The sequence below is a fragment of the Platichthys flesus genome, chromosome 16 (genome assembly GCF_949316205.1).
Source record: "Platichthys flesus chromosome 16, fPlaFle2.1, whole genome shotgun sequence".
Lineage (NCBI taxonomy): Eukaryota > Metazoa > Chordata > Actinopteri > Pleuronectiformes > Pleuronectidae > Platichthys > Platichthys flesus.
Genome location: NC_084960.1, coordinates 10,303,248 through 10,327,450, shown reverse-complemented (window position 1 = coordinate 10,327,450; position 24,203 = coordinate 10,303,248). Strand labels below are relative to the sequence as shown.

At 44.3% G+C, this 24,203-nt stretch overlaps 3 protein-coding genes across 4 annotated transcripts; 1 reads left to right on the top strand and 2 right to left on the bottom strand.

Annotated features, from left to right (window-relative positions):
• Nucleotides 1-758: 758 nt before the first annotated feature.
• On the bottom strand, nucleotides 759-5,664 carry dnajb1a (DnaJ heat shock protein family (Hsp40) member B1a). Its single transcript, XM_062408997.1, has 3 exons — nucleotides 5,079-5,664; nucleotides 2,752-3,380; nucleotides 759-2,611 (listed from the first exon to the last, which is right to left on the bottom strand). The coding sequence occupies exons 1-3, from the start codon at nucleotides 5,287-5,289 to the stop codon at nucleotides 2,381-2,383; spliced, it is 1,071 nt and encodes a 356-aa protein (XP_062264981.1). The 5' UTR covers nucleotides 5,290-5,664; the 3' UTR covers nucleotides 759-2,380.
• A 2,779-nt stretch (nucleotides 5,665-8,443) lies between these two features.
• On the top strand, nucleotides 8,444-14,542 carry tecra (trans-2,3-enoyl-CoA reductase a). The gene is made up of 11 exons (XM_062408996.1): nucleotides 8,444-9,134; nucleotides 9,811-9,862; nucleotides 9,944-9,988; nucleotides 10,088-10,191; nucleotides 11,788-11,903; nucleotides 12,141-12,246; nucleotides 12,381-12,453; nucleotides 12,542-12,585; nucleotides 12,683-12,740; nucleotides 12,818-12,906; nucleotides 13,434-14,542. Exons 1-11 carry the CDS (start codon nucleotides 8,967-8,969, stop codon nucleotides 13,605-13,607), a joined length of 1,029 nt encoding a protein of 342 aa, XP_062264980.1. The 5' UTR covers nucleotides 8,444-8,966; the 3' UTR covers nucleotides 13,608-14,542.
• A 123-nt stretch (nucleotides 14,543-14,665) lies between these two features.
• Nucleotides 14,666-22,935, bottom strand: samd1a (sterile alpha motif domain containing 1a). Of its 2 annotated transcripts, none has more exons than XM_062408995.1 (7): nucleotides 22,256-22,935; nucleotides 19,162-19,516; nucleotides 18,609-18,748; nucleotides 18,419-18,479; nucleotides 17,104-17,185; nucleotides 16,703-16,817; nucleotides 14,666-15,981 (listed from the first exon to the last, which is right to left on the bottom strand). In XM_062408995.1, the coding sequence occupies exons 1-7, from the start codon at nucleotides 22,616-22,618 to the stop codon at nucleotides 15,835-15,837; spliced, it is 1,263 nt and encodes a 420-aa protein (XP_062264979.1). In that variant the 5' UTR covers nucleotides 22,619-22,935; the 3' UTR covers nucleotides 14,666-15,834. The 2 variants fall into 2 exon arrangements, with proteins under 2 accessions (XP_062264979.1, XP_062264978.1); XM_062408994.1 differs by having other exon boundaries at nucleotides 18,609-18,751; nucleotides 22,256-22,925.
• Nucleotides 22,936-24,203: the final 1,268 nt, after the last annotated feature.

Sequence of the window (24,203 nt, the reverse complement as noted above, 5' to 3'; positions counted from 1 at the left end):
TTGGTTTGTGTAGCTTGTTATTAACTAAAGTGTGAACAGTCAGGCGGCGGCTTGAACAGCAAAGTAGAGGAGGAGAAGAAAGAACAATTTAGAGGTAAGAATCACCCCGATTGTGGACTTCATTATTGTTTATTTGTGTCGACATGAAATCAGTACAGCTGATTTCAGCTCATCTAAATTGTACACCCTGAACTTTTTTTTATTAAGTTACATTTTTTTTTCTGTGAACCTAAATTCTCATGGTTTGTTGATATCCATGAGTATACAACACCCTCTGATGGCCACATTGCGTAACTACACCAGACTATTATAAAGGTTACATTTAAAGATTTTAGCCAGAAGTGATGATTGTTGACGATTAACTGAGATGACTTGAACTGCTCATACTGTGTTTATATATGATTTTTTTTAAATGTACAGAGGTTTATAAAAGAGAAAAAAGAATACATTTTTACCAGATGTTTTAATCACAGCCACTGTGCAGCCTGTTGGTGTGTAGCATATAATAGCTGGCTATCTCCTTTATATGCATTTCTTGAGCGCTATTATTATGAAAAAGTAAAGAAATACAATATTTCAGAGAAATTATTGCATTTACTACAGTGCTGAGTGGTTTAACTTTCATAATTTACATTGTAATGGTCATGTCAGCCTCCCAGGCAGCATGGTTAGAGCTGCAGGCCTTTTCTTTAGTAATCTGACCCATAAAAGAAATGTGTATTGCATAAGGGGAGTAAAAATACAGTGACATTTGAGAGAAGGGTTTCAGGGGGAAATGCTTTAATCATTGTAAAACATCCTCATTAATCAAAACAAATAGACCTTAATCAAAGACATATGTCGCTTTCTTTAATCTGCAAAATCTAATCATCACAGCATAGGAAAAACCTTTAGAAAAAATTATATCCTAAATCCCACTCTGAAGAATTACATAAACAGGAAGTAAAACAAAAATAATACATAAACATTTTCCCGTAAAAAGGAAAACCATGTGCAAGGGAAAAAAATATTTTTTTTCAACAAAAAAAAGTTAAACATTACAGAGATTACACATCTCTACTACAATCATGTTGAACCACATGTTTGAGTCAGTTAGAAACGTGAAACTCCAGCAGGAGCAGGTTTAGGAAAGAAACGACCGCCGCAAAGTTCTCGGCTTCTTCTCACAGTGGATACGTCAACACTGAAATACTTAGTGTGCAAATGAACCACCTGGTTTACAAACCTCCACAGTAAGAGGAGTAAAACTTAAAATATTTCCAGATGCTGTGCATGTTATAGTGAACACTGTCTGATAAAAGAAATAAAAGGCAGAATAATGTAGGCTTTAAAAAAAGTATATATTCTGCAGGCCTTTAAATCAGGGGTTTAAACACATTTGAATTTGACCCATCGCACTTAAGCACCAGTCTTATATCTTATCTCATAAAAAAAAAAAGACAAAGAGCTCAGTGGCTTTAGATGAAATGACTCATCAAACAGAGAAGAAACAAATGAGGAGGTAGGGAAATATCACACAGACGTTGCTCATCTATAATAGGTACGATGAAGGAATTTAGCTTTAAGATTTTAATCATTTGTAAGCTACACATGACGGGACACACACATGCTCAACATTTAAGACCTCACACATATACATATTTTGAAACGAACAGGGATGATTATTTGGCACAATGATTCTAATAGGTTACACAGTAAAGAGTGCAATCCTGTTGAAAGAGGGTATTGTTAAAGTGAACATTTTGAATGATGGGCTGTCTTCAACACATTGGATTTCTTTGATAGGGTAACTCTGATATCTCCTGATAGAGGACAGTGATCTGCAGTGCAGTCTTTCCTACATTTAAAATGTGTATAATGATACCTGACTGTGTAATTCAAAAATCATTGGCAGCTGAAACTAATCACATCCTGTCGGTTAATGTAGTTATATCTACATTCAAGCATACATCAGTGCACCTGAGATAGTGTTAATCAGCTGGGTGCTACTTTAAAGCTTTTCCCAAAAAAAGTGCTAAACTGAAACCACATCCTCCAACTCTAAATAAAATGTTCAATCAATATAATTTAGTGAACTGTTAAGTCCCTCTCCTTCTTGCAGCCATAACATTTACACACACACACACACTTGCTACGGTTTATTTTTCTAACTTAAGCCTGACACTGAAGCAGGCCGATGCTTAACACTGTTACTCAACCTCAAGTCTTGAGACGCTTATTACACTGACTGGATACTGGCTCAGAATGTGGGTTTGGTGTTCACGTGGTAACATAACACAGCTGGAACCAAATCTGCCCTGTGCCTCCAACTGTCCGGCTCAAGGATGGACAGAGAGAGTGTCAGAGTTGTTACACTTGAGGGCAAACTTCGATCGTCGAGTCACGGCGGGAGGATCTGTTTGAGAGCGTCCCGCGTGCTTTGTCCGAGTTTGTCAGGGAATTTAACGCTGAAGTCCAAGATCATGTCGCCCCTTTTCTCGGGGCACTTGGACAGGGGCAGCCCTTCTCCAGCGACACGCTTCTTCATTCCCGGTTTGACAACGTCTCTGGAAGACACAGTGATGGTCCGGCCGTCCAGCGTCGGTGCGTTGACTGTGCATCCACACAACGCCTGGAGAGAGAAACAGAGAGAGTAGGAAGCATCAGCATCTTGAGTCAAAATGTGGTTACTAGAACAGGTAACCATTTTTTTCCCTATGTGCACTAAAAGGAAAACTGCATGTCTGATTCTTTAGTTATGATATCACTTACTTCTCTGAGTGATATTTTTGCAGGGTAAATGATATCTGAGCCCTCTCGTCTGAACACCGGGTGGGGTTTGTCTTTGACCACGAACACCACGTCTGCAGGGATGTTGGTGGGAGTTTCATCTCCCTCCCTGGGAAAGGTGATTTTTGTCCCGTCCTTCCAGCCACGTTTGATGTCGACTGTTAGAATCTTGTCCTCGCTGCGCATGGTGCAGCCGTCCGGGTTCAGTGTCTTGCGGGAGATCTTCATCTTTTTCGAGCAGCCTGAGAAAACCTCCTCGAGGCTCACCTTCAGCTCGTGCACAACGGGCGGGTCCTTCTTCTTCTCATGCGGCCTGCGGGAGCCTCCTGTATGGGGTTTGAAGGGCCTGGGAAACCCACCCATCCCACCCATGCCTCCCATGCCTCCCATGCCACTCATGCCTCCCATGCCACTCATGCCTCCAGCACCAAACCCCGGGAAGGAGTCGTTGACGTCCCTGTCATCCTCCCCATTCTGTGAGAATAAATGGTCAAACGGGCTGCGGCCTCCGAAGAACTCTGTGAACATTGCGTGAGGGTCTCCATGGAAGGAGTAGTGGTAGCTTTGATCGCTGTGTCCTCGACCTCCACCGCCGGCCGAACCCTTTAATCCTGAAAAGAAAAAAAAACATGGAGATATGTACTTTAACTTGTCAGGAACTATTTTTGTCGCAAAAGATAATTTAGAAAATAGTGTCTCAATTTAAACATTTATTTTACATTTGATACATGTCCTGCTCAATTTCAGATTCAAAACAACTTTATTAAAAAATTCTATTGTCAGTCTAATTTTCCCAGGTCACTACTGAAACACTTCCAAGACCAGAAGGTGACAGAAGCATGAATAAAAATTCAATCTAGCTTTGAAACAATGTCATCCCATAATGATGTGGACTGTAACACCCCCACCGAGGCACAAATCAGAGTATTTTCAAACTGGTTAAAGAGCCTTAAAGGCCGATATATGCTACTCCATAATCAGAAATATTCAACCCCCCAAAGATTTTAAAGATTTATCGATCACAGTTTTGTCAAAAAGCAGGATTTTGCTTTGGATGACTTCTTTATGAGTTGAGCGATACACAAAATCATCACAAATAATGCATGTGAGCGCAACATGTCATCAAGGGCTCTCAGCAACTTAGTCAGAACAACTAAGAGAAACCCCTGTGTGACTGCAAGACACCCGCAGGATGACCTGATGAAGGCTGGTTCAAGTGCTTCAGTGACAACTATAAGCCTGATGTTCGGTCGCTGATGATGTTGGGCGGTTTTTCTGCGGCAGGAGCTGGCAATCTTGATCGTGTACGTGGCATCATGGATTCTCGAAATACCAGGCCATTTTAAAGAGGATTGTGATGCCTTCTGTTGACAAATTAAACCTTGCTGATCTTTGGACTTTCCAGAAAGACAGTGATCCAAAGCTGTTTGTTAGAAGTTATAATAAGCTAGAGGATGCGCCACAAAGTTCTTAAGCTGGGGGTTGAATAAAACTGCACATGCACATGTGTTAAAAGAGTTACATTTTTCATTTTATCTTCAAACTTAAGTCAACTTCTGTTGTCAAAATAACTAAAATATGTATCAATAAATATCCTTTGTTGTTTAATGAGGTTTTTTGTCATTTATCCACCTCACTATAATGTCTTTTGAGGTGAGGGGGTTGAACAACAGACAAAACACTAGTTTGTAGCTCGCCGCTACAGCCTGTTGGTTTCCACCAGAGGCACCAGATGTCTCTGGGCGGCATCAAGCGGCATGCTGTGTGTGCCCTGGCACCGCTGTGTGCCTCCGTCTCCTCTTCTGTTGTTGTTCTCGTCTCATAAAACGTCGTATCCGTCCGCCCGTCCGTTCATAACGGAGTCGGAGTAGCTGTTTCATTCCAGAGACGGACTGACGGGACAGGCAAGAACTCGCTGTTTCCAGCATATTCTACAGCTATTGTACACGCACCACACACACACACACGTTTATTGTGTGGTTACTGATGCAGCCTGATGACAGACACATCAATGAGCCATTTTTGCATCATTGCTGGGCCGAAACGATATCACAATAAAAAAAGAAGTGATCTCACCAGTGGATATCGATTATTATCACTATAAATCGCAAATTAACATATTAGTGTGAAGCTTACAGATAATGTTTTCTTTTTGGTATTGATGAAGTTGAATTGCGATGATCACAAGCCGTTTCAACGCCAAGCCCTTATCAGATCATGAGCTGACCCGCAAACTACCCATGTTAGTAGAGACAACAACACAAGCGTGGCGATGAAGACGATGACGACGAAGAGCGGAGCAGCGTTACCTTTTTCGCCATGCTTATCATAGATGTCCTTCTTCTTGGCATCGCTGAGGACATCGTAGGCTTCCGCGATCTCCTTGAATCGATCCTCGGCTCCGGCGGACTTGTTCTTGTCGGGGTGGTAGCGAAGGGCCTGTTTTCTGTACGCCTTCTTAATCTCCTCCTCGGACGCACCTCTGGCTATTCCCAGCACCGTGTAGTAATCGGCAACCATCCCGGAGTGTGCTCAGTTCCTCCTCATACGAGCATCACCCCAGGCCTTAGCTTCCGCTCCGTGGCAGCGGCACATCCAGCGGGTCCGGTCGGTGGTCACCGGGTGACGGGGACAGGATCCGCCACAGTAGCCGGGCTAGCTAACGGCGAAGGGTGGTCGCTCCCCCCGACTGGTCACACTCTCACAACGGGTAACTTCTTATTTGAAACTCCGAGCCGAAACGACGCGAGGAACTGTCACTGGATTTAAAAGCACGAAACACCGCGACGCACCGTTTTCTCACCGGGAGACTCCGACCGTGGAAGTCGGGTCATTGAAGCTCGTGAGAGGAAACTTCTGGAAGAAGCTGCAGCTGTGTGTCATCAGCACCGGGCCGAGAGGAGTCCCCGCCAAATACTTCCGGTTGCGTCTGAGCCACGCTGCAACTGAGGAAGTGACGGATGACGCGTCAATAGAATAACTGGATTAAAACCAAAACACACTTCGCTCAGCAGAGGCTCCTCCGAATGAAAGTGCAGTGTTTTGTTTCATGTTACGAGGTAATCAGACCTCTGAAAAGGCTGAATATTTCAAAACGAAAGATGAATAGGACAAAGAAATGTCACCAACACTGACATTAAAGCAAATTGACAACAATTCTAAGTGTTCATTAAATATCTTGTTTTTGATAACCACAAATAACTATTTTCCTTCCTTACTTTATAAGCATGCATACATTCTTAGGGCCCGAGCCCCAACAGGCACTGACAGACAGTGAGGCCCTATGGAAATTGTAAGGATTATTATTCAGGCAAATGAATTGGCTTTTTGAGTGCTTTAACATGCTCAAATTCTTACCAAAATTTGCAGAAAATTAGAAAGTGGTGAAAATGTACGTATTCTGAAGGTATTTTTAAGGGGTGTGGACAATATTGCTCAACGGTTCCCCCCGAGACCACCGGAACGTGTTCACTTTGACCGATCTTCACAAAAATCAATACACATGTGTATCATGACCAGACAAACAAAAAAGTCTCAGGTGCAATTGGAAAAGACGCAACAGGAAGCCTGCTATTTTGCATTAAGTGGCCATTTTGGAAATATTCCACACTTTTACTTTGAGGTACTTCTCAAAACCAACAACCCGACAGTCATGCACACATGGGAATGTGTGCTTTTCCTTTACGTACACGTGTTGACATTGTTACAGCAACAGGTAAACAGTTAGTGGACAAGCCTAAGTTCTACATCACTTTTACACCCATGGGTCAAAAATGACCCAAACAGGATGTATTAACTCAAACACCTACCATTCATTTCACAGAGCTGGTTTTGCACATTTGATGCATTTAATCTTATTTTACAATCCATTTATAGTGAGAAATAGAAATATGCACAATACTAACCAGCTGTTCTTTTTCTGGCTAGTTAATGTAGCTAGATCAACAAAATAAAGCTCAAAATATAACCGTATATACTTAATAGACTGATTGACATGAAGAATAAGCTGGGACTGTGGTCCTTTTTGCCACACCCATTTCCAATTACTCCAGAATAAGTACATTTTCATGAGTTTTTGAATGTGTTCAATATTCCTGAATAATCAAACGAAAAGCATTGGAACTTCGCACTATCGGTGCTCGTGCCCTAATGAAATTGAAAGCTGAAATATACTGAACAAGCTGAATATTTATGTTTGAATGGTTGAAAACAATAAAAGCAAGCTGCAGTTGGTGTCAGTAGAAGCACCCAAATCTAAGATAAAGTTGAATATTTTAAAAAGTTGAGAGAAGATACACACAAAATCAACAATAAGAACATTTTGATGTTTGAATGGTTGACGTTCGTTAAAGTATACAGAGGTCATTGCCAACTTAAGCCCAACAATCTGAAGTAGGAAGAGCTGAAGTGACAGCAACAATGTCCTGAATGAGCCGAGTGTGTTTATGTTCCAATGGTTAGACAAAGTGTGTTGGAGCTATTACATACCAAATCCCCAAAATGTCCAAGTGTATTAGCGTCTAGCTAAAATCAAAAGAGTCCAAAACATCATCCTGCAATAAATGTCTACATCCATGAAGGTTTACTGGACATATTATTAGAAACATCTTTCAGTGTAAAGCAGCATCAGCACAGACATCTGCCTATAAAATGAGCATAATCACCCTTGGGTCTGCTTGATCAATGGCTGTAAAGTGTTCCATAGCGCCCCTCAGAGGGCACAAGTTGAAATACATTATGTCCAGAGTGAGAGTGGTCTCACCCAGCCTATGTCCTGACTCGGGACATTAACTACAGACTCTAAAACCACATCAAATCACAAGCTCTGTGAATCACAAAAAGTTGAATAAGGTATCTCATAGAGCTAATATTTTATATTGGAATGTGTAGTTGTGTGTGTGTTGACCTGTTGCAGTCACAGAAAGGAAAATATTACATTTGTACATTTGTCAATTTTTCTTAAAGCCACCTTCACATAAACTAGATATAAATGTATTAGTGTTTCAACAAATATGACACAGAGGACCGCTGAGCCCGTGGAGCAGCCTGTCATGGCATTCCTCACATGTCAGACCCAAGTGTTACGACCTTTAAAATAGAGCCTGGTACACGTTCGAAATATTTTTCTCCATGCATTTCATTGTTTCCGGCCATTAGTATCAAAATGATTAGTGTTAGCAGAGGGATTTTTATTATATAAGAGTGAGAAGAAAAAAAAGATTCCAGGGCTGGAAACAGTTATAGCACTGCTCGCTGCTGGCCCGGACTCCTGGTTATAAATAGACCATAGAATATAGATATGCAGTTGGCTATGCGCAATGCTTCAGTTGACCCTGCGTGATGAACGGCGTCTCTGATCTTCTCCCAATCAACATTTTCTAAACCCGCCTCCCGCCACAACAAAAATGAATCCATCCTCCTTGAAGTTATGTTGGAAGCAAGTTTTTGGCTCCTTCTGAACCTTGAACCACACATGTAGGAGACCCCGAAATAAACATGTTTGTCTTTTTGTGTCCTGGAGGTCAGGAGGAGAAAAGCATACCAGGCTCACAGGTGGTCAGAGGAAGGGGGGGGGGGGTGCATGGTGTTGGCATGTGGAGGTCTTTTCATCCCGTGGATCAGGCTTTTAATGGGGCTCCACCTCCGTGTATCCAGGCGAGGAGCAGGGTAAAATCCGGAGTTGTGTCCTGTAGGTCTAATCAGAGCACACTAGCATTCGACACTGGGCACGGCGGTAGGCCTACATGGTTTCCCAAGGTTACCAGGCCTCTGCAGAGCAAATCAGGCAACTTATATATAGCCTTGTCGATGGCGCTCTTTGGATTATGTCTTGGGGCTCTCCGGTTTCGTCTTCGGTGCGTTTTGTTGCCTGAAGGGGGTTGGGTGTGCGGGCAGGGGGTATTGTGGATCATGAAGAGGCCGCTATTCAGGTGAGGAGCAGGTTCACTTCATGCTTTCAGACCACCTCTCCTCATTCGCTTCATGATATACTGGGGGGAAAAAAAGTTGTTTATGGTCTCACACACGTCACTCTTCCCCTGGAGCTATTCCGAGAAGTCACCGAAGAAGACACACTTTAGTTGGACTGGCAGGTCTGTGGAGAGGGAGAGCTGGGAGCGGCTGCACAGGGACGACGTGAGGGGACGCGATCACAGATTCTTTTGAAGGGCTGCTGAGGTTTGGGATCGGACCTTATCATGGATGTACTCGCCTTAGAGGCAAAGAAGGAGACGACAGCAGACTCCGATAAGAAATCCACACCCAGGCCAAAACCGAAACCTCCCAAAAAGGCCAAAAGGACAGTTTACTTTGAGGTGGAGATTGTGGACTTGAAGACCAGGGAGAAACTCTTACTGCTGGATAAGGTGAGCGTCACCATGATGGAGGTTCTCTGATTACACCCAGCTTTTATATTTGAGCATAATGATTTTGCAGGACTAAAAATAACTTCTGATCACAGCTATTTAGGTCATTTTTGAGATGCGTCAGATTTGATCACCTATCAGGGATTTCTGTTTCATTATTTTTCTTTATTTAAACAGTCACACGTCTGTGCTAAAAGCAGCACGGGCAGAGACTGCAAATACTCTCCAGTGGAGTAAGAGGAGCCGTGTTTGCTTCAGCTCAAGAACCACAGAGTCATCACTGTTAGCAGACGGGTAATTTGAAAGATAATCATCTGCTTCACCGGCGGCCTGGTCAAGTGCAGCCGTTATCAGTCAGGTTTTTGTATCGAGCCGGGGTTGCAGTGAAGAGGTGAGAATTCCCTCTTCAACCAGGCTGGACTCTTCTGTTCTGCACTGGGCTAACAGGCGAGCGAGGGACACGCGTGTTTATAGCAGCTTGTGTAGATGTGCAGAGTCACGTTGCAAAATAAATGACAATTTCCGCAGTAAATACAGTAACACAACATGACTGTATTTTTCAGTTCTCAGTATCTTATATATCACATTACATTACATTACATCTTTTATTTTATCTTTTATATTTGGCAGCTCACGAATGTCTCTGATTGTGATTATCTGTGGGGTTTGGTTGCAGGTGGAGCCGACTGCCACTATCTTGGATATTAAAGCCTTGTTCCACAAATCGTGTAAGTTTAATAAATGAAGATAACATGTTTAATGTGGTTGGCTTTGGTTTACATTAGATAACAATCTCTCCATTTCCACAGATCAAAAGTGGTACCCCGCCAGGCAATCTCTGCGTCTGGATCCAAGTACGTCTGCTTTGTCCCAATAACCTCCACAGATATTTCCAGCCCTGTTGAACAACATGTCATCTGATGGTGTCTGCTCTCATCTGTCCCGTTTCTCAGAGGCCAAGTGTCTCAGGGATGAGGATGTTCTGCAGACACTTCCTGTGGGAACCACCGCCAGCTTTTACTTCAGTGACCTCGGACCCCAGCTCACATGGGGAACTGTGAGTGCGCTATTAGGAAGTGTTGCATGTGTTAGCTGATGCTTGACTTCACTGTGAGCTATGGTTCACGATATAATGTGTTTTTAGATATCTTCTTCCCTTCATTTGGTATTGATTCATAAGAAATGAACTGGTCTTTGCCAAGGTTTGAAAATGGTAATTCAGTTTGTTGCTGATTCCAAGGATGCTTTGAGATCTAATCCTTTGAATATCAATGTTTATGCGGCAAGAAAAACCCTGCTCGCTTTTTCATGTTCTCTTTCTGGGGAGGATTTGGTTATGACAAACTAGCACTGGAATGCAGGGGCCTGCTTTTCAAATTGGTCTGCAAAGCACAAAATGTTTTCTCTCAGTGGATTAAGAGCATGCAAAACCACTGTTGTGGTCAAATTCTTGCATTTTCAATATAAGCACGCACTCTTCTCTGCCTGGAAAACAAATATCAGTGCGCAGGGACAGATAGTGGTGCTCGGCTGTGGTTCATCTTTCAGTCACCTCTCCCTGTGCCCGCCTTGTGTCCTAGGATATATAATCTCGTGGCCCCATTTCTCCCAAAGGTGTTTATCCCCATGACCTCTCACCTGCCTTTCACTGCACCTCTTTGCTCTCTCTTGCCCACACATGCTGTACATTCCCTGTCTTTACCAGTCCCACTGACACAACCCCCAGCTCCCTGCCAGGCGTTCGGCCACGATGCCAGTGGGTGCAGGGTGGTGCCCCGGCAGAGAGCACCAGTAGCTGATGGTCAGGCACGCTGAGCCAGGGCTCTGGTTAACGTGCTGATTCAGGGATCGACTTCCCTGTCAGCTTTGCAGCTCCTCTTGATCGTATAATTTGTGGAAAGCTGGTATTACAAGGTGTCTTAGCGTCTTATTTGCTCCATGGGTACATGTTAAATACTATTATTGTTACACTGAATTGTTGCCAGTGCTGAGGAGAAGTAGTCGGACTGTTTTTGCATTGAGGTGCACTTGACAAGTTGGGTTGGGGTTGGGTGGAGACCTGCTGGTGTAAGTTACATGTTCTCCCTTTAGCAGGGAGCGTAGACTGGCAAAGTGCTGCTCTGTCAAGGACAAATGATTTACTGGTTAGTGTGGACGGTAGTTAGCACTGTCGCCTCACAGCAAGAAGGTTCTCTGTTTGATTCCCTTTTCAACCAGGGCCTTTCCTGTGTGGAGTTTGCATATTCTCTCCGTCTCTGCAAGAGTTTTCTTCGGAATTCTCCCACATTCCAAATACGTACAAGTTAGGTTTACTGGAGAGTAAGTGGACCCTGCCGACACCGACGACCCTGTCTATGTGTCCTACCTGTCGACCACAGTCAGCTGGGATTGGCTCCGCAAAGGAAAAACAGCATAGATAACTAGAATGGCAGAGCACAATTCACTATAACCTTATCATTATATCCTTAAAATGTTTGATTGGCGAACTCCCGCTTCTCGCCCAGTGTCAGCTGGGATTGACTCCAGCTCCCTAGAGCACCTAGGAAGTGACACAGATAAAACATGGATTATAAACATATGTTATCCTAAAGAAACAAACCTTAATAGCTGATGTGTTTTGTTTGGACCTCTGTCTGTTCTCTGCTCCCCGCAGGTGTTCCTGTCGGAGTGCGTGGGTCCACTGATCATCTACTTAATGTTCTACTTCCGGCTCCCCTTCATCTACTCTCCGAAGTACGACTTCACCAGCAGCAAGTTGTGGGTCGTACAGTGAGTGTCGTGTTTTCACGGATCTGTCTGGCTGCTGCTGCAGTGTGTCTCTGCACAGATGCCCCCCCGCTCAACATGGCAACCAGTTGTGGAGCGTATTACAATGTCGACACTGAGTTAGGGCCAAGTATAATTGACTGCAGGTGGACGATGTATAAATCATTGCTCAGCATTGGACTTTGTGTGTGTGTGTGTGTGTGTGTGTGTGTGTGTGTGTGTGTGTGTGCCCTGTTGCAGCTTGGCCTCCATGTGTCACTCCCTCCACTACGTCAAAAGGATTTTGGAGACGCTGTTCGTCCATCGTATCTCCCACGGGACCATGCCTCTCAGAAACATATTCAAGGTGAGCGTGTTTCATAATCTGAACTTTGATATTCATGCTTTAGCTCAGTGTTCTTGTCCTTGGAAATCAACAGTAGGCGAAGCCGCTGCCTCACCCTGACACTTTAACTTATTATAGCCCCCTTTCTATTCCAGAACTGTGGCTATTACTGGTGCACTGCAGCGTGGATGGCGTACTACATTAACCACCCTCTCTACACGCCTCCCTGTAAGTGCTGAACACTGCGATTCTCACTTGAACTCATCAGTCGCAGTCGACATCCAACTTGATCTTTGTTTGTGTGAAACATCAACAGATTACGGGCCGCAGCAGATGAATGCAGGACTTTACATTTTCTTGGTGAGTTCCCACGTGTGTAGAAGACGCATCTTTCTGGCTCGGGAAAATTCATCTCCCAGATAAATTTGAGTTTCATAGATGTTCATCTTTCACGCAGGTCTGTCAACTGGGGAATTTGTCCATCCATATTGCACTACGTAACCTCAAAATTACAGGTGAGCATTTTTTGCCACTGATATAATGGTGTCCATTTCAGGGCAAAGGCAACGATTAATCTGTGTTTCCCTCTCAGGTTCAAAATCCAAAAAGATTCCTTATCCAACGAAAAATCCATTCACGTGGATTTTCTGGCTCATTTCTTGTCCGAATTACACGTACGAGGTGAGAAGATACACAAATCCACTCAGACATCATTTTACGACCGATTTATTTAAAAAATATATAATGTTGAATGTTGTGATGAGAATTTTAATTACATTTGAATAAAAAATTTGAAATACTATAATTTCCAATAAGAATGATTTTCGTATATAACATGTAAAATAAAAATCATTAAATCAGATTGAGATTTTTTTCAAACATTATGCCAATTTGTATCTATTTACATGAATAATACATTTGTAAAAGTTTGTATTTATAATTACAAACCAGTGTGTATTAAAGATGTTATTCAAATTACATGTTAATCTGTTTAATTGCACAAATCATGTTTTGCATTAAATTATTGAAGCCAACTTTAAATTACTATAGACTGTGTATACAACCCCAGCAGCCGATACTGTGTTTTATAGGCTTGTAATATATGATGCTGCCATCTACTGGTTACACACTGCACTTTTACCATGAATCTCAATGCACTGTGTGTATGTGTGTATGTGTGTGTGTCTGTGTGAACTCCTTGCTAACAGCTGGGCTCCTGGATCGGCTTCACAGTGATGACCCAGTGTGTGCCCGTGGCTTTCTTCACTCTCGTGGCCTTCATCCAGATGACCGTGTGGGCCAAAGGCAAACACCGCGGCTACTTGAAGGAGTTCAGAGATTATCCAACCCTGCGCTCGTCCATACTCCCATTCATCCTGTAGAGCCAGAGGAAACAAAGGTTGCCACACACACCCCAGCTCCCCCCTGACTGGGTCCTTGTTGTGGCCCTCCTCTGTCCATTTGGATGTCAGACTGTGTCCTGAGGTGAACGGCATGGAAACATCTTGATCACATGAACTCCATGAAGCATGTCCAGCCATTATGCAGAGTTGCAGTTACAGACTGGTGAATGCAGGACTGTTACTGGCAAAGGAAGGAAATACAGAACAGTCTTAATTTAATGTATGTGGATTTGAAGACAGAGATGAAGACTTGTCCTTTTTATTTTGCTACTTTGATGAGTTGTAAAATATGTGATGGAGAGTTTTGTTTGCAATATGTTCGTAGCTGTCCGCAGTCCAATCAGTGAAGTTTCCCACAGAGCTGGGAAACAAAGGGGCTAATCTGCATTGTCAAACTAGTTTGCAGCCTGGAGCTGACAACTGTGTGGCCTCACGCAGCTCAGCACTGATCTGACAGATCCAACTGACCTACACATTATTTAGCTGCCATTAGATCAGGATTAGAACTTGTATTCCGATTCCTGGGTTTTTCACCTTGGCTTTACTTTCGACTTTACATGAGCATGAGTGCATGTCTGGCATAGGAAAAGTAACAGAGAGAACAACACTGTTCATAGCATGCACAGACACGTCTGCACAAAAATACACCTCTTAGTCACACAGGACAATTACATTTCAAAAGCTACAAGCTGAAAAAGCTAAAAGACCACGTTTCAGTCATCAAACTTGTATCCGTGTGTTATGTGCATTTTTCATGGAGCCTGTTTTTTCCCAACCTATTATTGTTTTGTACTTATCTGACTATTTGTGCAGGGTTAAATTCGTAAACAGGATATTAGGAAAAGTTCATTCAAAATCCAGGCTGCATCAGCTGAGCCTCCTTAATAAATGAGAGATTTGGTTGATATTGAAAATGGTCCTGCTGTAATTTGAATCTGAGAGGAAACTGTTGAGCAGAAATGTTATCTGCGGTGGAAGTTTTGTTTACCATATTGACTGACTGAAAGGGCCATCAGACAAAAAAAAACAGACGGCTGAACAGAGAGACACAAGCTTTATTTGAGACTCTGGAAGAGGTGTCAATGTTACAGACAAAATAAACAAGACGAGATATTTGGGAGATGTTGACTACATCAAATGGAATGTTACAATTCAAGTGGCTTTGATTAAACCACAAAGAGATGCTGGATAAGTTACACATGGATGAAAACACAACATAATATTGCATTTGATCAAGAAATCTGCAGGTGCCGAGCAACTGTATTTAATTCAAAACAATAACTCAGTATTGCAATGACATTTCCCGCATGTTTATTACTTAAGTTTGCTTATGTATAAAAAACAATTTTATTAGGCAGCACATCGACTGATCACAGCTATCTGAAATTGTTCCCAGAATGCAACTGTATTAAGTTGGACCACATTAATTTATATATAATAAGATAAAACAAGAAACATATTGCCTTGCCAGCAAGTAGTAGTACATCATCTTGGTTATACCACAAAGACGGTCTCCAGCATCAGCAGCATTATAAGACAGAAATCAGACTCTGTTGACTTGTGATGCAGATATGTAGATTGTCTGACTTCCCCCAGCACTTTGATTACATTTAAATCATTTCAGAATATGAAGAAAGGAAAATGCACAACAGATGTGCTTTGTGTTTATCTGTGTGACTTACATACCTTTTCTGGACTGACAGAAGGTAACATAAAAGACAGAGGGAGGATACAGGCGATGAATCTCCAACCTGCAACAAACCAACAGTTTCTTGTGGACCCAAAACCGCGACAACACTTTGCCACAGCAATCTTGTATGTGTGATTACATTAGCCCATAGGTGGTGCACTTGGTGCAAGGTTGAGTGCTCTTCACCGGCTGTATCACCCATCTTTAAGTCTTGCAGGACGATCCTTGCTCTTAAATCAAACTCTGATTGCAGCAGTCTATTGCCTTCACACTGTCCTCACATGGGTGAAATGGCAAGTATTTGAAACCAAAGACCGTAATGAGAGGTAGGATGACTTTCTTTCAGTCTCTGGTCATTCTCACAGTGAAAGTTCATTCCACCGCAGCCTTTCTCTCCCCACTCACCCTCTACATATACTGGATATGAAGGTGGGTGGCAGGATCCAGATGGGAGAGGGCACTGCATGCATCTGTGGGTCAATGCAGCATCGTCTGTCCGCCATGGGAACCAATCCTTCAGAGGTCTTCGAATTCCAGGAAGTGGGTCCTCTGCAGCACCTTCACGTGGCGCTCGTAGATTTTGAGGGCAGGGCCGAGACGGATAGACAAACCGGTCAACACATCACTGCGCTGCATTAGGAGAAGGGACTTCCCATCGATTTCCTGTTGGTGAGAAAAATAAAACATGATCTCATTTTGAATCAGCCTTGAGTTTCTGGAGAGCCTTGTGCTGAATGCTTTATTTCTCTTAAAAAACATTTTGTATGAAGATCAAATCATTTTTAAAACAGTGTATCTTAAACTTCGAGAGAGAAGTCAGGGAATATTCCCAATCATTTGAGGAATGAAGCCCAGACTATGCAGCTAAAGACTGGTCACAACTTGCAGTTAACTATATGTAGACAATGCAAGACACTACACATTAACCTCGGCTAAAAATACTTAAAGGGATAGTTCACCAAAAATGAAATGGGATCCATGCTCCAAAGGTCTCAACAGGAGGATATCAGAGGACATTTAGGCTAAATACATTGTATAAATGACTCCGTTTCGAGTCGCATTAGAATGTTGGGGCCTATGGACACTTGGTTGACATCACAGGAGCTGTATGGAGGCATTTTATGTGTTTTTTTTTGCGTTTGAAGAATCGGACACCATTTACCTCAATTGTACTGGATTTGGCTGCAACACTGTGTAACCCTGAGACTCGCAAAGGGTTCTGTGGACTCAAATACTTCACCCACCCCCCATCTGCATAGTGGTTAGTAGATATTGAGGGAATTATCATTTTTGGGTGAACTATCCCTTTAAGGTGATGGAATGCAGGCTTGGCTTTCAGTGAACGTGTGGCGCCCTCTGTGGCAGCTTGTGGTGGTGCACTAACCTGTGTCCGAAACGCCATAGCCTGCTCTGGAAAGCCCGCAGCTGAGAAGTAAGTTGCCACATCTGTCACGGTCCACTGCAACAAGTTCTGGCTCATCTTTTCCTTCTTCACAGAGCTGGATGAAGTGAATAAAGAGAGTCAGAAACAATGACCACACAAGAACACTATTTCCCACTTTAGTATTTTAAAGCCTTTATGTGGACTTGTGAATAGTTAACTGTATTTTTAAAGTGTTGCCCCTCAGAATTAAGCACTATTAATGCACAATGGAGTCATTATTTAAAAAAGAAAGGTTGGGCAAAGGTTAATAAAGGTGTGTAAATCCATTTTTGAAAGGGGAGAATGGACATTATCTGATTGAGTGGAAAGAGTAAAGATCTATTTCAATAAAAGATACTCACATTTCTTCGCCTTTACCACCATTCAGAAGAACATCTTCAGTTGCCGTAAAGAGTGATATATCTATCCTCTTTTTAAATGTACCTGTAACCAAAAGGGAATCAAATTACATTCATTTTCTGCCTCAGACCACAACAGTTGTCCATCTAACTTACTATATCCACATAGAAAACATGCAATGAATGGCCACAGTATCTATCTTAAGGCCCAAGTTAACATGATTCACTATGGAAGCAAAGAGAAGGCTCTCTGTGTGCTCAAACTCTTTATAATTGAATGTGCAAAATAAATTCAATAAAATGTTCAATTAATGTTCAGCTTCATACTCTTGACATACACCGGTGTCATGTCAAACAAACAGCAGCAGAGTGGATAGAAAGAATGGAAATGATGCCTTTCCATGGTAATAGTTTGCCTAACTAAGGCCTCTGCTGTCATGGTACACTTTGTTTTTCTATTAGACTTAGTTCACGGCTCAATACAGTGGGGGTACAATGAATGAGAGCAGATGCAGCACCCTTACTAAAACAGGCTGCTTTCACAGGATGCTGGCCGAACTGAATGTAGTTTGCCTTGGAGGAATACCCAAGAAAACTGCGTTTTTGTCTATGTCATGTGTCACATGATGGCAAAGATGAAAATGCCATCACAGGTTAAGTTCACAGTGACATATGGCTAAGAACTGCCCTAAATGACAGGAAACATATTTAAGGGCAATTTATTTGGTGTAAATTCTGACTTTTTAGTTTGATTCCTGGCCCCATCCACTTACATGGAGGAGGCATTACCTATACTGACACAAGCCAACAGGGGGCATTTGAGGAATTTTGGCCTCACTTTAGGGCGCCATCCATCTTCATATGCAGCAAGCCAGAAGAAAAAAAACGTATTTATACAGAAAAAAAAATTTGAACTCTCTATTATGTTTTTATAAAATGGTCAAGTGGCGATTCTTGACCCTTAAAAATATCAATATGCATAATCTTCTAAACTTCCTCAAGCTTCTGCCATTAAAGGGGCAGTGATGCACAAAGGCAGTGAGCATGTTTAACAGTCAGAGGGTACACCACCTGGACGGAGGGCGGCGGAACAAGTTCGTCAAACATTTAAAAAATCTTAAGTGGGCCTCGAGGCAAGCGCTAGTAAGGACAGCCAAATAACAACTAGAATGGTGTGAGCCTGTCATTAGTTACGTGTTTGTGTGGTTATTTACAAACAAGTTTCCAAAATGTGAGAGCAGTGGAGTGATCTATGTTTCCTCTAACACAGGCTACACAGCAGCTTTAACAAATAAAAATGCGGAACTCGTTAACTCACAGTTGTCAGATGGCAGTGACAGTGTCTGCGGCCTTCCATCGGACACATTCCTGCTCTCGTCCTGTTGGCGAAACCAAACCGAACAAAACGAATGAAACATGACAATGTCGGGTGAAAAGCATAGGCATCAAAGACGCGGGAGACACGCAAGTGTTGTTATATGTCACAGAAGGGAATAAACGCCAATTACCAGTCGTGCTGCATAGTCTGGTACAAGCTGGTCGGACAAAGGGCTGCTGTCTTCCACCTTTCCTCCATCTTCTTTCTTCACGTTATTCTTTAAAGCACAGGGGCTGGTAGTTACGGAGGGGACCGCTGGCTTCAAGGCCGCTTCTAACACAGAGCAAACAATTAGCATTGCACACTAGTATCCTCCGTACTGTCCACACCTTACTTTATTTACCTGAACTATTCATTTGATCATTAATAAAACAAGTGCATTTTTAACGTTGTCCATTAAACCTCAATAGCTGCTATAAATAACCCAATGAATCACTTCTAACTGCAGAAGGGTATTGCTAAGCCATAGTGTTTCCTCCTGCAACTCCGTCTCTGGACTATAAGGCATTTTCTACTGTCAACAACTGTGTCACCCTGCAATTCATCATCGAGACAGTAAAACACCTCCAACCCTTTTTTGATTACTGGTGCAAAACTATGCATACAGCCGGCACATTAAGCAATCTCAGAGTGCTCCATAATTCCGGGTGTGCGTATCAGACTGTGTCTAGCAGTGTGACTACCTTTGTCTCTCTGCATTCCTGGGTGCTGGCGCTCCGCTGGGCAGACAGCAGAATCATAAGCCCAGTCATTGTGTGCGAGGGCCCTGGGGCTGGAGGGGGGCAAGGAGCTGGGCCTCTCACCAGCCTTCTGGAAAGAGACAGAGTCCGGCCCCGAGCCGGGGCCAGAGCCGAGGCCGGGTCCGGGCCGGGTGCCAGAGGGAGAGCAGGGGGCAGAGAATGCTCGCACAGCGCTACAGTGCACCACGGCATCTTCATGCGTGCGGCCAGGGGACGGCCTGTCCTGCCCGTCCTGGCTTTCATCAGCCCCCTCCTCATCTGCATTACTGTCTGTGTCCATAGCCATAGAAGTGTCAGCCTGCAAAAACACAGGCATATGTTCAATTTACATCCTTTTGCATTTTAAAGCAACAGTCTAAAAAATAAACTGCATGATAGGATGTGATTATATGATATGTAAAACATCCTAAGTTGGGTGCAGGGTTCAAACACGCAACACAAGAAGGTCCTAATATTCTGATGGATCAATAGAGATTAAGCTTGATGGGAGGAGATCCTTTCTAAACGATGAAGTTCATTAAGACACACAAACTTGAACCGTGTGAGCCTGGTTGTTGTCATAACTGAGGAGAACATGCTCATACAGATGTGGACATTTGACCGCTGTGGTGGTAAATTATTGCCTTAGGATACCTCCTTCCCTCCCCGCGGTGAAGGGAGTGTTGTGTGCAGATAGTCAGGGAAGCCCTGCGACCACAAATGCATTTACACGCAATTAAACCTATGTGCACGGGATCTATGTTATCTGATATGCAACTTGGTGTAACACACGCGCACTCTTTCCTTTCGTTGGCTCCGTGCCCCCCTTTCCTTTTTTTTTTTTGGTCGACGGCGCCCAGAGTGAGAAATTACCTTGTGTGCGACTGCGTGTCCAGGACTCGGCAGTGTCGAGCACAAGAGCGCACTAGAGCCCGCCCCGCGCCCGAGAGGAGCAGAGGCGCTGGTACGGCTTTCACCCGCCGCGCTGCATTTCACACAACTTTCACCGAGGACACGGTCACAAAAACACGATGCCCCGGCACCGACACCACCACCCTCCCCGAGGATCTCCACACACACACACGCACGACACGGTCCCCATCAGCCGATACGCGCACGGTGCGTCCCCGTATTCAGAGGCCTTTATGACCAACCATTCAAACACACGGCAGAGAGCGTAAAGGAAAAGGGGCCGATGGGAGGCGATTTCTCGTTTTTTTTTTTTTTTTTTTTCTGAAATTTCCTCCAAAGTGCGCATGGAGTTTGGGGAGCCGCGGTAGAGACCTCGCCATTGTGTCTGTGCTCTTTAACGGATCGAGCGCTTCCCGGGGCCGAGCGGCGGCAAAGCGGCACCGGAGACACAAACCCCCCCCCCCAGAGCTTTAACTCGACGGACGGATCAACAGTCCGATCCGATCGCGACGAGAACCCGTCGATTTTCGCTCACTTTGACTTTGCACCGGGTCAACGATTTGCAGCGGCGGAAAGAGTAACGCAAAAAAAAAAATAATGAGTCCGTTATCGGACACGTCACTGCTCACATTTTTTTTTACCCTCGTACTCGGGTAAAAGCTGCATAACAAGCCCCGGAGGAGACGCAGCCGCCGGTACAAAGTGACCAAGCGCTCGTTCGTTATCAATACGCGACTGAGAACAAAGTCTATTTGATCTCAGCTTAACCCAAATCGGACAGACGCATCCGCCATGTAGAGCCGGACGAACAGTTTGCGGTCGCTTTGCGTTGACTTCAGCTCTCGCGCACTGTCGATTTCGCCACTTTACGATCATGCGGTTCATCTCAGCCCGCTGTCAGCGATCGGCTCCGACGGGCACGGCTGAAGGTGACGAGCCGCTGCTGCGCGGGACCAGCGGGAGGCCACGGCGGGCGGCTTCAGCGCCGAACCCGTCTGAACGTGACCGGGCTCGGCATCAGTATGTCCGACAATGGATGCAGGGGTTTGACTTTATGCACTGCGTCTGCGATCGTGCATCGCTGCAGAAAACAGACGCAGTTTGCAAACGCGAGCCGGACCGACGTGTGTCGCGGGGAACTTTAGCGTCGATGGTCGTGGATTCGCGACATGTCTCCACAGCGCAGAACAGGATGATGGGCTCTTACATTTAAAAGTCCAGACGGGAGGAGGAGGAGGGGTACTGGGAGGGGGGGGGGCATCTCGTCATGGACCGATGGGATATAAAAATGCGTCTGGACGTGATTCTGGCGACATGTTTGCTGTTTGGCCCGGGACGGCTGTTCTGAGTTCCCCCTCGACATGTAACAAAATAAAATGAAACAATCAACAACCCCACAACGTCCCACCGTCCCCCCATCGGGCTCCCACATCCGCGGTGTTTCAGACTTTTTTTTTTTTTTTTTTTCATTCTTTCCCTTCACCCACTCCCACTGTTGAAAAGTGGCTGCGGACGAGCACACGCGTTTCCGGTCCGAGCTCACAAAAATAAAAGCACCGTCGAAGAGAGCTCATTTGGGTGGTTGTATTTTGAAAGCACTACCGGCTCCAGGAGACTACTTCCATATAAACTTGACCCCCCCCCCCGTCCTCCTCCCCTTCGCTCAACGCCGAGTTTGGGGCTTGAAAAGCGCTTTCTGCCGCTGATAATGGAGGCTCGGGCTTTTATTGTTTTTGCGGACGAACGGGACGGCGCAACTTTTCGTGCCCGTCCGCAGCGTCCATGTTGAGGCGCTCCTCCGCCGGCGCCTTGTTCAACGTGCCACGCTCTCACTTCACGCGCACCTTCGTTTTTTTTTTTTTTTTTTCTCCTCCACCTCGGTAGCGCTCGAGCGAGGTCCAACCGCCGCTCCCCGTCTGCGGCAGTTTTTTTTTCGGGTGCACTTGCAAAATCACTCCCCCCCCCCCCCCCCCCCCCCCTTTCCCCTCACCACTCCCGTGTGCAGACACACTGAAAACACACGTTGACAACGAGACCGCGCGCACACACAGCCAGCATACCGAGCTCCTATCTCCACCTGTTAATGTGCCGTGATGTGACATGATAATGAGCGGAGGGGAAACATGTCCTCCTCGCGTCAACGTACCTCCAGGTCCTCCTCGTCCTGGTCTGCGGGACCGAGAGCGCTGTCCCCGTTGCTCAAGTCCGAGTGGCTGGCGTCCTCCACCGCGCTCCGTCTCGCCGCCGCAGCTAACGTTACATCGTCCTTTTTGCGGCTCCTCCGCTGCACCTTGGCGGCGTTCCGGTACGAGACGGAGCCCTTGTAGTTAACTTTGAGCACCGTCTGCTCCTGGATCAGTTTCTCCAGCTCCGCGCAGGTTCGGTCGGGCTCGGACCCGTGTCGTCTTCGGACCATTCTGCAAATTCTCTCCAAGTCCGGCCGGGCTTTCCGCGACCGCAGCGAGTCGATGGTGTCCAGGATCCACTCTCGGTACTTGGACTCGGACATCTCTCCTCGCTCGCTTCTTTTCGCTCTTTTCTTCTTTGCTTAGTGCGTCAGGCCGTGTTCGTCACTCACGGTGTTTTTCGTGCGCCGCGGTCCGAGCCCGACTGAGAAGCGGAAACCTCGCTGAACGCCTCCTGCGTTTGCGTGTGCGCTTAAGGTGGAGCGACGGATTGCAGCGAAAAGTTTCACTCGAGAGATTTTTTTCCCTTCCATTTAAGGTGGAATGTGCAGTCCTGGATGGGGACGTGCGCGCGCACTCGGCCCCATGTGCGCCCCAATGGCTGCCTGACGATCTCACTTTAAAAAGTTGTTATAGCGAAAACTAACATGAACTATCGATTAAGCTTCTGACGCTGCATGCAGTGATGCTTGAGTCTGTAAATCTGAAGGTTGTTTAACATCCTATGTTTTGTCAGTCACTTTGGATTGCATTTTTCTTCATTAGATTACAAATTCAGCAGCTAGAGTCCACATGATCACAATCTCAAACTGGAATGAATTAAGTGCACAGTGAAGGGTTCATCAATGAAATACAAAAGTAGTAAATCCAGTAAAACATCCGGTTTTTGTGTCATTTTAAATACAAGGGCTACTTTCAATCACTATATTGTTCCGCATATTTGAGCCACAAATAGTAACCCAATCGTTAAAAAAATGTAGTCCTACTATAAACTCCAAAACACAGAATTGTAATCTGCAGTGATTACGAAATGAAGGACCACAACCAACGGGTCTAGCATGTGAATGTGCTTTTTGCTGCTGTTAATGGGATTATGTTAGAGTGAGAGTAGATGCAGTGTGTTTTAATAAGATTAGATTACATATTTGTGTATGTAAACAGAGCTGAATTTGATGTAGTTCATAAATCACTAAGTGTGTCTTTGAAGTAAATATATATCCATATATGCTCTTTATATATGTTTGGGGTAATAGTTTCAACACCAAGGCAATTTCCTGTATGTGCAAATATACATGGCAATAAAAATAATTCTGATTCTGAATAAAGTATATTCAATATATCAAATGTTATTTCATCTTAATATATATATATACATACATATTATATTCTTAAATTGATTTGCCCATTTTGTCTTTTCGATGGGATTGATTTATCATTCAATTGTCAGGTAATGCATTTCCTCATTTGATAGAATTGGACATGTAATAATGAAGTGGTTCTTTTACTTTATCCAAGCTACTTTCAAACCATCTGAAAGCCTGTCTGGCCACTTAACATATAACTGATGGAGCCAGATAAAATCCTAAAAAACCGAGGGTGTGGATAGTTTCGGAGAGGGCTGCTGAGAGCCGGCTGGTAACCGATGCCATACTGTGACAGGATGAACACAACACTGCATTATTCAATTGCACCCGCCAGCCTCCTAAAACATTCACAATAACTGACAAGACGGTGAAAATACAGCATCAGTCATCACCTACCAAAACCGGGTTCCTCTGATCCAGCCATGACAGAAGCCTGAAGCTGCACACATCTAACTTCAGATTTATCATGTCATGGAAAAACATTGTTTTCACAAAATGTGGCTCACCTAATTGAGTGTGATATTGTGCAAGTTGACGTGAGAGT